Source organism: Cinclus cinclus, chromosome 22 (genome assembly GCF_963662255.1).
Source record: "Cinclus cinclus chromosome 22, bCinCin1.1, whole genome shotgun sequence".
Lineage (NCBI taxonomy): Eukaryota > Metazoa > Chordata > Aves > Passeriformes > Cinclidae > Cinclus > Cinclus cinclus.
This window is the reverse complement of record NC_085067.1, coordinates 6,950,198-6,962,470: the sequence shown is the minus strand read 5'-3', so window position 1 is coordinate 6,962,470 and position 12,273 is coordinate 6,950,198. Positions and strand designations below refer to the sequence as shown.

The following is a 12,273-nucleotide window of genomic DNA, read 5'->3' as shown; positions in this document are numbered from 1 at the left end:
AGCACAGAAAGCCTGATTGTTCAAATGTCATCTAAATAAAACGTAGATGTTGAAATGCCAACCTCCCACTATTCACCTCCAATCTATTCTTTTCATGTTTTTCTGCTTATTTTGTTTCTTTCACTGTTTGCTTTCAGTACCACCCTCTTTGCCTCCAGAACCAACTGTAGCTTTTAGCTTTAATGGCAGAATAAGAACTGTTCAGAGATCTTATGAACTTTCACCTCACGTGCCACTTACACAAGGACAGGTCACTCACTACTCAAGAGAACTATGAAAATAGGAAAAATAGGAGATAAATTAAGTAGATAAATTAATGAGTATCACTGAAAAACCCAATAATCTCTTACTCCTGTTGTCTTGCACTAAAATACATGAAGTACTTCCTGGCTTCTAACATACTTTCTCTAAAGGATGTTCACTAAAAGACAGTGTTAATGTGGTGTCATTTCTTTGGCTCCTTGGGTCCAAGTTTTTGTAAATGTCTCTTCTTGTAGGCTGAAATGTATTACAACTTTATCACTCTTTTCCTTGCTAGAAATGAAACAAGTTGCTAAGAGTTCCATGAACCCATAATTAACTTTCCCTTTGAGAACAAAGAGGATGCATTTTTTGAATGTTTTTATTGCCTTAGTAATGTGTATTACAAAAAAAAAATCTTCTGCAGAAAAACACACAAAGAACAGGAATGAATGCAAAGCAAACAAATCAGAAAGTAAATTATCTATGAAACCACTTATTTCAATGCAACAGGGAACACTAAAGTTTTGAAACAGCTTTTCCTGCCCTGGAGAATGCAGAACTTATTTGAGCTCCTGACATAAGTCAAAATATTGCACTAAACCAAGATTTCAATTTCTTCCTCCCAGAGAGACCTACACATTGTCCTCACAACATGTTTATTTTGTTGGAATAGAAGAAAAACTTAGTCCTGACAAAGACTGCAACCTGCTCTGTGCTGCCAAGGCAATGGCTGAGCAATGTGCTCTCTTCAAGGGAAAGACAAGGACAATTTGGAAAATAAGAAAGTGGGTTCTAGACCATGACTTCTTCTCAGATCTCTATTCCAATCAATTTCTACCGACTTCCAAAGACAAGACTTCTCCAGCTAACATGAGAACTTGGCCCAGATGCTTCAGCAGTACTCCAGTGTCTTATGTTCTGTCAGGCTTTCTTCTCCAAGCACCTCTGCACAAAGGAATTCTGAAAACATGACCCATACCTTTATATTTTGGGCCACACTAACATAGTAACACCTTCCTGTGCCTCTGATACCAAAGTGCAGCTACAACGTTACTCAAAATCCTGGGTGTGCAGCCATCTCCTTGGCACCACAGTTCACTTGATGTCAGCACTTGTTCACAGACTAAAGTATTTGTAGCCTGGCAAATTCTCCTTGGGAGGTCTGTTCATAGGCTAGTATAGCTTACAAAGGGAAAATAGTACTTTCTCTTCCTTGTTCAGTACTTTTATTTATATTATGAGATAATTGACATTTCTTCCCTCTCTCTGCTCTCATTTATTATGGTGATAATGCTTTTGAAGTACTTGATAAATTCCATCCGAACATCTTCGGGATCTTCCTCTAAGTTGGAATGTATCAGTTTTAGCTTGTTCAGTGGATAGGCTTTGAAAAGAAATAACAAGAATTAGGTATATTCTTCTTATAAAAGAAATAGTCACAATCAAGGTCATGAGACATCTCATGCTGAAGTCAGCTGGAATTCAGTGGTATACAATGTTTGACACCCCAGATAACAGAGCAGGGCAAGGAGAAATGCAGCAGAGTTTGTCAGTATTGCAAACAAATACCAGCTTATTGCCAGATTAAGTTTTTCAAAGTTTACTATTACTGAAGTGTAAAGTCTGGTCTTGGTCTCACATTCAGTTAAGCAGAATTAAACTGAGCACTGAAGTGAAATTTTACTATTGAAGTGACATGATACTCTTTGATTACGTCAAAATTATGGAATGATATTCTTGTATTAAATATGTATTAATATACTAATACTATAACAAACACGTGCTTGTTTGAACACTGGAACAGGTTGCCCAGAAGGGAGTGTGTGTTTTCACAGCCATAAACAACCACAAATAATCTAAGGTACCTATTACTAATTTTAAGATGCAGCTCATTAGCCTTTTATTTCAAAGGGCTCCTGTTCTTTTGACTGGCAAAATACTGACTTAAATGCCCTCCAAAGTGTTTTTGTTACCAAAAAAACATACAATATAAGAACCAAACTACTACTGATGAGGAAGTATGGCAGGAGGTCAAATTTCTGGCTCAGCTGCATACACACTTGGAGAAGCCACTCAAACCTTGCCTTGCCTTCCCATTCCCATTGCATTTTTGCAAAACAGGAATATTCCTCACCTTCCAGATGATCTTTGAAATCCATTATTTCTGTTTTTGCAAAGCACTTTGGTGTTATTTAATCAACACATTTAAATGAAAAATGCAAGCCATAAGATATTAACAACTTTAAAGACACAAAGATCAATGAAAAACTCTGAGCTACAAAAGGAGTTTTCCATCTCCTTACCCAAGGACAGGTTTTCCATGTCCCCTGCACTGCCTGGCTTGTGATGTGCCACCAAGAGACACTGACTGTCAAGCAGTGGCTGCTGCTGCACAAAGCACGAGTACCACATCTCGATTTCCTTCAGGTGGCTGGGCAGCTCAGGGTTGAAGATTATTATTACACCATGAGAGTCCTTCATCAGAGCTGGCCAGCATGTTTCAAACCTTGAAAAAACACAGAAAATTGAAAGACTGACAGCTGTAGATAAGAAACATGCTCTGAAACTTCCTGAAGTTTTTTCCCCTTCTCAAGAACACATTAAGTAATTTTTAAACTATAACATAAGTAACCTTGCCAGTTATATCATATTCAAAGTATTTTGGCTTATCTATTATGATAGTTGATCCCATGGTTTTCTAAGTTGATGATTTGCTGACAACATAGAATTTGGTCAAATGCTCATATAAACTTAATTAAACATTGCCCTAAGAATGGATCGTTCTCAATTCCATCTTTTAGAAATTAAGGCCTCAATCATATGCATACATTGCTTGAAGTCCACTCACATACTTTAACAGAGATGAAGGCAATTACAGAGTGGACCTCTGTGTCCTGTATCTATCTGTAACTTCATTCCAGGAGTTGTGACTTTACTGTTTTAGCCAGTCCTTATCCAAAACAGAGTTCAGCTGTGATCATAGCAGAGAGGACCTAGTGTTGGATACTTTACAGCAGAAACTATAAAAATATATTGGGGTAAAGAGTCAGGAATACTCCTCACGTCAAGCAGATCATTGGGCTAAGCCTTAAGTATGAATATCTTGTAAACAGAGCTATCAGGAGTTCAGTAACCTGGAGGAAATAACAATGCTGGCTTACTTTTGATCACCGCTGCAATCCCACAGCTCGAATCGACACCCAGCTCCCTTGTTGTTCCCGCTGAGGTTTGGCCTCTCGTACTCCAGGATCCTGCGGAAATGATGGATACACGATGGGATACGATCCCGCACGGCACAGCGCGGGGCTCTCGGGGCTGTCCTCACCTGACCCCCTGAGTCGGGCTGTAGCTGCAGATCCCTTCCGTACTCTCGGACACGAAGTTTGCCAACACCGACTTTCCAGACTAGCAGAACGCGGAGGTGAAAGACACGCGAAGGAATTTAATGCACCAAAGCCACAACGTCGGAGCTCACCCAAGGCCCCCGCACCATCCTCCCCGTTCAGCCCCGGTGCGTGCAGGCCTGATCCCGCTCCCTCCCTCCCTCCCTCCCTCCCTCCCGCAGCAGTGCCCGCGGGGTTGCGGGGCCCCGGCCCGCGCTCACCTCACAGGGCCCCACCAGCAGCACCTTGGCCCTCAGCATGGCGGGCGGGCACGGCGCCCCCCCGCGGCCGCTGCCCGGCAACGCGCGGCGGGGGCGCGCAGCCATTGGTTGTGCCGCCGTCACGTGATGGGAGGGGCGGGGCGCGGCGTGAGGCGACGGCTCCGGCGGCCGGGGCTGTACCCTGTGCCCTCTGCCCTCTCCCCGTCCTAGCTGTGTCCGCTTCGTGTCTCCGCTCTGTTACTGCTCTTTTCTTTACTGCTCTGTCCCCTTCATGTCGCAGCTCCGTCCTCTCAGTGTCCCCGCTCCGTCCTCGTGTCCATCCGCTGTGCCCTCACTCCGTCCCGCTGTGTCCCCTTCGTGTCCTCAGCGTCCCTGCTGTTGCCTCTCTGTGTCCCTGCTCTGTCCCCGCAGTGTCCTTGCTTGACAGAATGAGAGGCCCACAGTCTTAAGCTGCGCCAAGGGAAATTTAATTTGGATGCTAGGAAAAAGTTTTTTTAGTGAAAGAATGATCAAGTATTGAAATGGTCTGCCTTGGAAATGGTGGAGTCACCATCCCTGGCTGTGTTTAAAAAAGATTGGATGTGGCACTTGGTGCCATGGTTTCCTTGAGGTGTTAGGGCATGGCTTGGACTTGATCTTAAAGTTCTTTTCCAGACTGGTGATTCTGTATGTGAATTTGTGTGCTTCGTCCTTGCTGTCCCCTCACTGTTCCCCTGCTCCGTCCCTGCTCTGCTTGCTGGCCTGCTGGAGCAAGTCTGCTGTCACAGCAAAAGGGCAAATGGATCCTTCCCAGTGTATGTGCTGGTGTGGCCCAGGGCAGCTTCGGGAAGGGGGAGATCCTCCTGGCACTTCCCAGCTGCTGCTTTCAGCAGGGAGCAGGATTTCAGCCACTGAGCTGTGTGACCCCTGAGCACTGACCAGAGTGGAAAGTCCCTCTCAGACCATTTTTCCACCCACAGATACCAATCTTTGAGCCATGAGAACATTAAGCCCACGACTCCTGTGCAACCTTTCACGGTGCAGAAGTCAATGAAAGATGGAACAGAGACCACCAAGCCCACTGCTGCACCCGTTGCTGGCCACATCCATGGAATGCTGGTCCTGCATTGGCCCCAGTGCCCTCCAGGCAGTCCTGGAGGGATGAAGCACACAGAGGTCAGTGCCCTCTTCCAGACCCCTCTGCCAAAGTGGTCTTCACACAATTCTGCACTGCTCTGGTGTCCCTCACTAGCTCGAGCAGTGTTCTCCTTCCTTGTTTCATTGTAATTTTAACTGCAGATTCTCCTTGGAAGGATGATGAAGCCAAACTCTTGAAGATTCTTTTTAAGGCTTGTTAGGGGAGGCAAGAGGTTTTTTGAAATGGCAGCTTCTAAGAAAATAAAACATCTGGCCGACAGATGTGCTGCTTCAGAGCTGTTTAGTGCCCAGGTACAATAGCACTTCTAGACAAGCTTTCAAATAGGGCCTCTAGGCGCTACCACAATGTAAATGTTTATTGCCAGTACTGCTAATAAATGTGAACCAGAAATGCTCTGCTCTCACTGAGGGGGTACAGTCTTCTCTGTCACACTGTAGACTCATTTGTTATTCACTCCTTGTGTAGGGATAGTTTACAGTGGTTCAGTGTGGCAGTGGCATCCTGATGTTCACACAGTACTTGAAACTTCAGAAAACCCTTTCTTTTCAGGTTCATACGACTAAGACAATGAAAAAGCAGCAGCTGCAACTACCCATGAATTTGATTTTGCTGTAGCAGACTGGATGTGTGCTTTCTGCTTGTGAAGATTTATGTGTGATTCAGGACCAAATTCACAATGAGCTGGGATAACTCATAGTTAATTCTTTCCTCAGCTTTGTTGTTTTCCACTTTTCAGACTGGTGGGTTCCAAAGGAAAGACAGAAAGGGTGGCCCAGAGAGAAGAACCAGGACAGCCTCAGCTGGCAAATGGTATTAGCTGACCCTAGCATATGAAGAGAAATGTGTTATAAAGGGTCCTATTGTGGACACCAGCACAGAAGAAGGGGAAATAAAGCATAAGAGGTAACTGAAACTGGGTAAAACTGGCTGTTTGTGCAGCTGCCCAGAAAGCAATTAGGATTAATTTTTAGATGGAGTGTCAGATAGGGTACTTTTGTTTATATTAGCCACTGAAGAGTAAGGTGAGCACAGCTGACTAAGGGTGCAATTTTTGGATTTATCCATGTGATTTAGGGATTGAAGTCACTTTAGAAAGTGGGAATTAAGCTTTCAAGGCACTCAGGGCGACTGTTTTCAAAGGCATCTAAGTCAAATACATTTGATGTTATCAGCATCTGCCTTAAGCATATAGGTAAAGCTATGTTAGTTCCTGGTGTTTTGTTCGCTGAGATCACAAGTGTGTGAATAATTTTCCTTCACTGATTTAAAACTCTTGGTCAGACTGCAGGTCTGATAATATTTTGGTAGCAATAATATTGCTATCAAAATATTTTGGTAGCAAGCAAAAATTATCAACTTCAGGTGGTTTTCCTTGTAAAAATCCTACTCCTTCTTTCAAAAGCCAAAAGCCATTGCAAGGTATCAATAATATTTCAATAAAGCTGTTCTTCACTCTAGAATTGCCAGTGAAAACTCGAGTGAAAGATGCAGTGATTGCTGTGTGAGGGCAAGTGATGCTTTTTGCCTGAATTGCAGATCAGAGAATATTGCCTCCAAGGTAGAGACCCACTGGTTTTACTGGAAGCAGCAGTAAAATGTAATGGCAGTCAGCTTTCAGATAGTACTTGAGAACTTGCAAACCGTTCAGTCTTTCAGTATTTTAAGTTTGCATTGTATTTTGTTTAATGTGGCACATAAAAGTTTTCCTATGAAAACAACCACAAAAAAAAAATTTCATAAGCTTTTGTGGCTTGGTATTGGTGCTTTGTTTAATGTACTGTAGCAATGCTTCCAAACTTTGGGAAACATGCCCTGGAGCACTCCAGTTGTGTGCGAGAATGCTGCCTGGGTTAGAAGTACAACCACATGGCACAGCTCACCATGAAGGGAAGGCTCAGCCTGGTTCCTGTGTGTTGCATGACATTTATCATGTGTGTGCAGAAACAGCTCTACAGCGGGTGCAGACAGGGACCTGCATTACATCGTCCATTTATTTATACTGGTTCACCTGGGGGCAATCTGAGAGGAAGGAACACCTCTTTTTGAGCACTGTAGCCCATTATTAAAAATTAAGGAGAAAATCAGTATTGTAATCTCAAGGCTTGTTGGTTAAGAAGCTCAGGGCAGGGATGTGTCTCTGGGGCTCAAAGCGTAGTTGATTCAGTAAATGATGGTTTGGATGAGGTGTGGCTGCTCTCTGGAAAAATCTTTGGGTGGAGCTATGGCAAGAGAGCAAAGGGGAACAGGACATTAAGGTGGATTGACAGGGGTGCAGTGCAGTCCTGCTCTTTGTCACAGATCTGCAGGGTAACACAGTCCAGTCTCTCTCAGGAAACCTATTCTGGAATCAACAGGAAAAACTCATGCAAAACCTTATTGCTTTGTTCATGCCAACAGATTGTCAAGTACTTCAACTCTTATTGATCTGTGGCCTCAAAGTCCTTCCCAGGGGAGATGAGGGTCTTTATTTCCATTTTATAGATGGAGAAACAAAGCAGAGATGTAAAAACAAACCCAAGGAACATCAGTCTGCGTCTATGGAAGCCCCAAGAAAAGACACCAAAGTGTTCTGATTTTTGAGTAGCAGTAGTGAATCCAGAAGTAGGAGTTTGTTTCTCTGGTTTAAATCTTCAGGTCCAGCTGCAGGTGATGCCTCTGTTAGAGTTTTTCCTTATTCTAAAGTCCGTGGAGCAACAGTAACACCTAGTGGCTGAATGTGCCAGTCTGTTCCTACTTTCTTTTCTTCCTTTCAAGAAGTAGAGTCAGAGGGCGCACAGTGTGATTGACAGCTTTGATTTGCAAGGCCAACACTTAGGATCTCCAGGGATTTGCCATTTTCCTTTCAACCTCCCACCACATTCTGTTTTCTATTAAAAGTGGTAGATGAAATATGAAACTCTTCCTCCCACCTCCCAACCCCCTTCACTTTTCTGGCTTATGGAGGAGGTTGTTCTAGTCCATCTTGATCAGTAGGTGGGTGGGCTGTGAGTGACCAAGCCTACTGCTTCCAGCTTGGAGCACTCAGATTTCTGTAAGGAATCCAAGCTTTTTAATTTTCTTGTTTTTGGCCTGAAAAGGATCAACCAGATCATCTGGTGGAGGTTGGTGACCTCAGTCCATTTGATAATGTGGTGTTAACTTGCTTGCATTAAGACAGACCAAACCAATCAGTTCCAAGAAGTACCATTTCCTAAAATGTGGTGTGTGGGATTGTTTGCCGAAGCCTACTGGGACTGCTAATTCATCAGAGAGGGACCCCTAGAAAAACAGCATTAGGGAGGAATGAACCCACAGATGTTTATTGTGTTAGCAGGAGAGCCTTTCAGAGGGTCTTCACTGCCCCTCACATGGAAAGGTTTCAATTTTTCCATGGAAAAAAAAAACATTAAGCAGAAGTATTTCTGCTTAAGCCCGGATCATTTGCATTTGTAAATAGAATTTCGGCTCTGTGGGAATTACAGTACTGAGACATTATGGGTTTGTCATGTTCATGCTGTTTAATTTTAGGCTTCTGGTTTAGGTATTCTGAATTACCATTGGAAGCATCTGTTTAGGAAAGTCTTCGCTGCCTGTTGACAGAGCTTGAACTCTAATTTACACTGTGGATATGTGCTCTTTTACATATGACATTAACTTGTATCACCATTCAAAGAATAGTATTTGCCTCCCTTCACATCTCCAGTTCTGCTTCCAGTTTCCTCCTAATTACCTGCTTTGATGAAGCAGATTAAATTGAAAACTAGCCTGATGCCTCTGAGATAAAAAAATAAAATAAAATAATCAGCTCCATGAACACATTTACTGCAAAACTGTACAAAAGCCTGGTGCTAACAGAAGGGAGGTGAGGAGGACCAGTGGGGACCTGGCCAAGTGAGACAAGGATGGGACCTTTTGGCTGCTGTAGAGATGTACATGGAATTAAAGCAAGCATGTATACATACCATTAGTCAGACCTGCTAAATCTGCTGTTCCCAATACCTGTTTATGAGGGAAGGCAAAGAGAAACACAGCCTGATGGTGAGAAATGAGGAATATTTGCTGGGATGTGTTGGGCAACCTTTACTCTTAGAAGAAGGAATGTGGAAGCCTTGTTGGGCTGGGTGAAAAATCTTCCTTAATGCTTGGTAAAAATGCTGTTAGAGGTGACAGACCTGAAAGTACTGAAAGAAGACAATCACAGGGTAATTGTTATTTGTGATTCACAAGGGCTCTTGGATCCTTTTCTATTAGACCCGTATGCTTTCTGGTTTGAATACAGAATTTCAAAGTCAGCTTTGTCTCTCAGTGGCAGCTGTGGTGTTTGCCACCCGTGTTGGTCTGGGAAGAGACAGCATTTATTAACGTTGTCTGATCTGGTTATTCACTCAGGGCCAGACCCTCAATGACTCCATAGAAAGGAAGCAAAGCAGTGTGTAGTGTCTTTAGAGGAATTGCCATGTACCCTGTAGGAGAGGAGAGCCTACTGACAGGAAGATTTTGTTTTCTCTCAATTTCCTTCTCTGGTTTGACTTATGTGTTACTTTGCAGTTTATGGCCAAACACGGGAGTTCCTTAACCCCACCATCCTTCCAGGCATTAGGTTTCTGCTAACAACCTGGGTCAAATCAGCTGTCTTTTCACATGTCTCACATTAATTTCCATTTAAGGCTCAATTACCTCTTGGCAATATGCCACTAGTGACAACATATTTATACCAGTAATTAGTATGTTTTGAGAAGTCAGGAATAAAATCTTTGCTCCTTTGCTTAGGTACTTGGATGCAGTGATGAATTCTAAACTCTACACCCAAAACTTTAAGAGATTTATTCTTGATAATTTTGCCTCAGTTCCCTTTAAAACCTAGTAAAAGTAGTGCATTAGTTTCCAATGCTTGGCTCACTTGCAAACTCCTAATTTGAAATTCCCTCCTTAATATCTCTGGGCTACAAAAACCGTGTGTGGGACTGGCCCTCTGAACGGGGACTGCCACTGCAGACCTGCTGCAACTGAACCTCCTTCCACTGCTGCAAGTAGGGTTTGAAGCACTGTGCTGTTCTCTGTATTTTAAACACCACGAGGAATGTCTTGGAAATCTAAAAAGCAAAGTAGACTGGGCACTGTAAAAGAGTTCATATTTAATACAGATTGCTGATCATTTAGTATTAAGTGGTTCATTATTTTATTGTCCTTCAATAATTTGAGAACTTAAATCTTCTACTTTTGGCTTGGCTAGTGATGCTGTCTTGAGCTGGGTTATAAAAATACTGTGCTTCACCTAAATGCAGATTGTTACAGTTTTCATCTTAATTAGCAAGCTGCAGATTTAGATGGATTAATACAATCACTCTTTCTTTCTTTTGCCATAGAAGTTCAGAAGTATAATCTGTCACTTGTGAGAACATAAAGAATTGGACTGGAAGCATTCCAAACTCTTTACTGTAAGTGTTCAAAGATTTAATGGAGTCCTCAGTCATAAAATCTTAAATTTGAACTAGACCTTTATATTCTCCATTCTTAAATTCACTATTTTTATGTCCAGGGGATTTCCTGTTATCCAAGTATGTATGGAGGCCCTTTATTTCCCTCTGTGTGTGTTTTTTAATTCAAATCAAATGTGTATGTCAGTGGCTGATTGCACTTAACCTCCTTAGGTTCATATTTCTTACTTAATTACATTACATTTTAAGGTTTAAGGCTATATATTTACTGCAGTTAATAGCACACCATAGTTTAATGAAGCTGTTATCTTCTGCAAATATATACAGAACAATGGAGATTGATTGTATGGGACCTTTTGAAGAAATTGTATCTCAAAGCCATTTAAAACGAATAAACACAGTGGAGGGTTTTTGTTAATGTAGTTCTTTACCTAACACAGCTTCAGAACTAAGGAAATTAGTGGCTGGGTTATCAGGGCTTTTGTTTTCCTGATCCCCAGCCAAGGGCTGCACCTCTGTAGCTCCCAGTCACAGCTGGAGTGTCCCAGTCCCAACAAACTGTAGTTGTTCCCAGAAGTGCTCCAGAACTGCAGCACCAAAGTCCACTCAGCTGCCATGTACCCTGGCCAGGATCCCCCTCTGCCCACCCTACAGCTCAGCTGTAAATCTACTGTCAGTTCATTCAGGGAAGGCTCAGTATATGAACAATTATCTGATTTTACTGAAACATCTGAAAACAAAAGCAAATATTAGCTAGAGATCATGTCCAGAAAATCTGGGACAAATCTCCTGTGCTTCACTAGAATGCAGCCAACTGAACACCTGTTTTCAATGCAGAACAGGGCATCACCCTACACTGGGACACTGCACCGGGTTTGTCACAACAATCTGAGAGTTAAACACTCCGAATTGAGCTAAAAAATGCTGGGAAACACTTCTTTCCAGGCACACAGCAAGGCTGATAGCATTGTCCTACGATTCCATCACATACCAAAAATCTCCTTAGTCTGGTCAAAAGCTTTTATTTCTTTTTTTGGGCAACAATCAGTTTAAACATTTCATAGTATCTTGCAGACTTTATAATTTCCTTTCTGCCAAAGAACAATTTATATCTCTCTTTAGATTACATCTCATCTTGCTTCTTTTATTTTTATTTCTCTTCTTTCATTGTTGTTACTATTTATACCATATCATTTTTATTCCACTCCTATTACCCTTACAATAGCCACGATACATAACAGAGCACTGAACCCTGTATTACAAAGGGAGGCACTAAGAGATTTCCTGATGGCTCTGGTAGGTCAGGGAGTTCAACCAGATTCTTTCTGGGTGTAGACTGACAGCCCATGTATCCTTCCTGCCTGAGACCCTGTGGCAAGAGGGGCTGTGAGCCAGTGTAATCCCCAGAGGATTATTTGGGGATTGGTTTTGCATTTGTAGAGAGATTGATCTCCCTTAGGCAGAAGATGGGATGAAGAGCATTTCTTGTAAAAGAGATTTGTGTTCTGTGTGTGGAGCTGGATATCTGTAAAGTACAATTTAGTAGCTTCAGCTTGGGTCATTTAAAAATGGAAGTGAGGCCCTGGAAGAGGGATGGATTTTGGAAACCAAACCCATTAGGTATGGAATCCATTGCTGACAACGGAGTAGACTGTGAGCACCTAAGCTAGCATTAGTGTACATGTGCTTAGCCAAGAAATACTTGGAATCTGTTGCTTTGCAGTGACTTTATCCTTTAATGCCTGCAATTTTTCGTATTTAGCACCTTAGCTGCCTTTTCATTGCTTCCATGGAGGAATCTGTTAGGTTCAAGAGAGGAGATTGGGTAGAGAGCCAGCTAAAGAGCAAGACAGTGCCACTGGACAGTGCTG

At 42.6% G+C, this 12,273-nt stretch overlaps 1 protein-coding gene across 4 annotated transcripts; it reads right to left on the bottom strand.

Annotated features, from left to right (window-relative positions):
- Nucleotides 1–631: 631 nt before the first annotated feature.
- IFT22 (intraflagellar transport 22) lies at nt 632–11,249 on the bottom strand. 4 transcript variants are annotated; one of them, XM_062506969.1, is made up of 5 exons: nt 11,223–11,249; nt 3,569–3,648; nt 3,405–3,494; nt 2,547–2,749; nt 632–1,627 (listed from the first exon to the last, which is right to left on the bottom strand). In XM_062506969.1, the coding sequence occupies exons 1-5, from the start codon at nt 11,247–11,249 to the stop codon at nt 1,479–1,481; spliced, it is 549 nt and encodes a 182-aa protein (XP_062362953.1). In that variant the 3' UTR covers nt 632–1,478. The 4 variants fall into 4 exon arrangements, with proteins under 4 accessions (XP_062362953.1, XP_062362952.1, XP_062362954.1 ...); XM_062506968.1 differs by lacking the exon at nt 11,223–11,249 and adding an exon at nt 3,848–3,906; XM_062506970.1 differs by lacking the exons at nt 3,405–3,494; nt 11,223–11,249 and adding an exon at nt 3,848–3,906.
- Nucleotides 11,250–12,273: the final 1,024 nt, after the last annotated feature.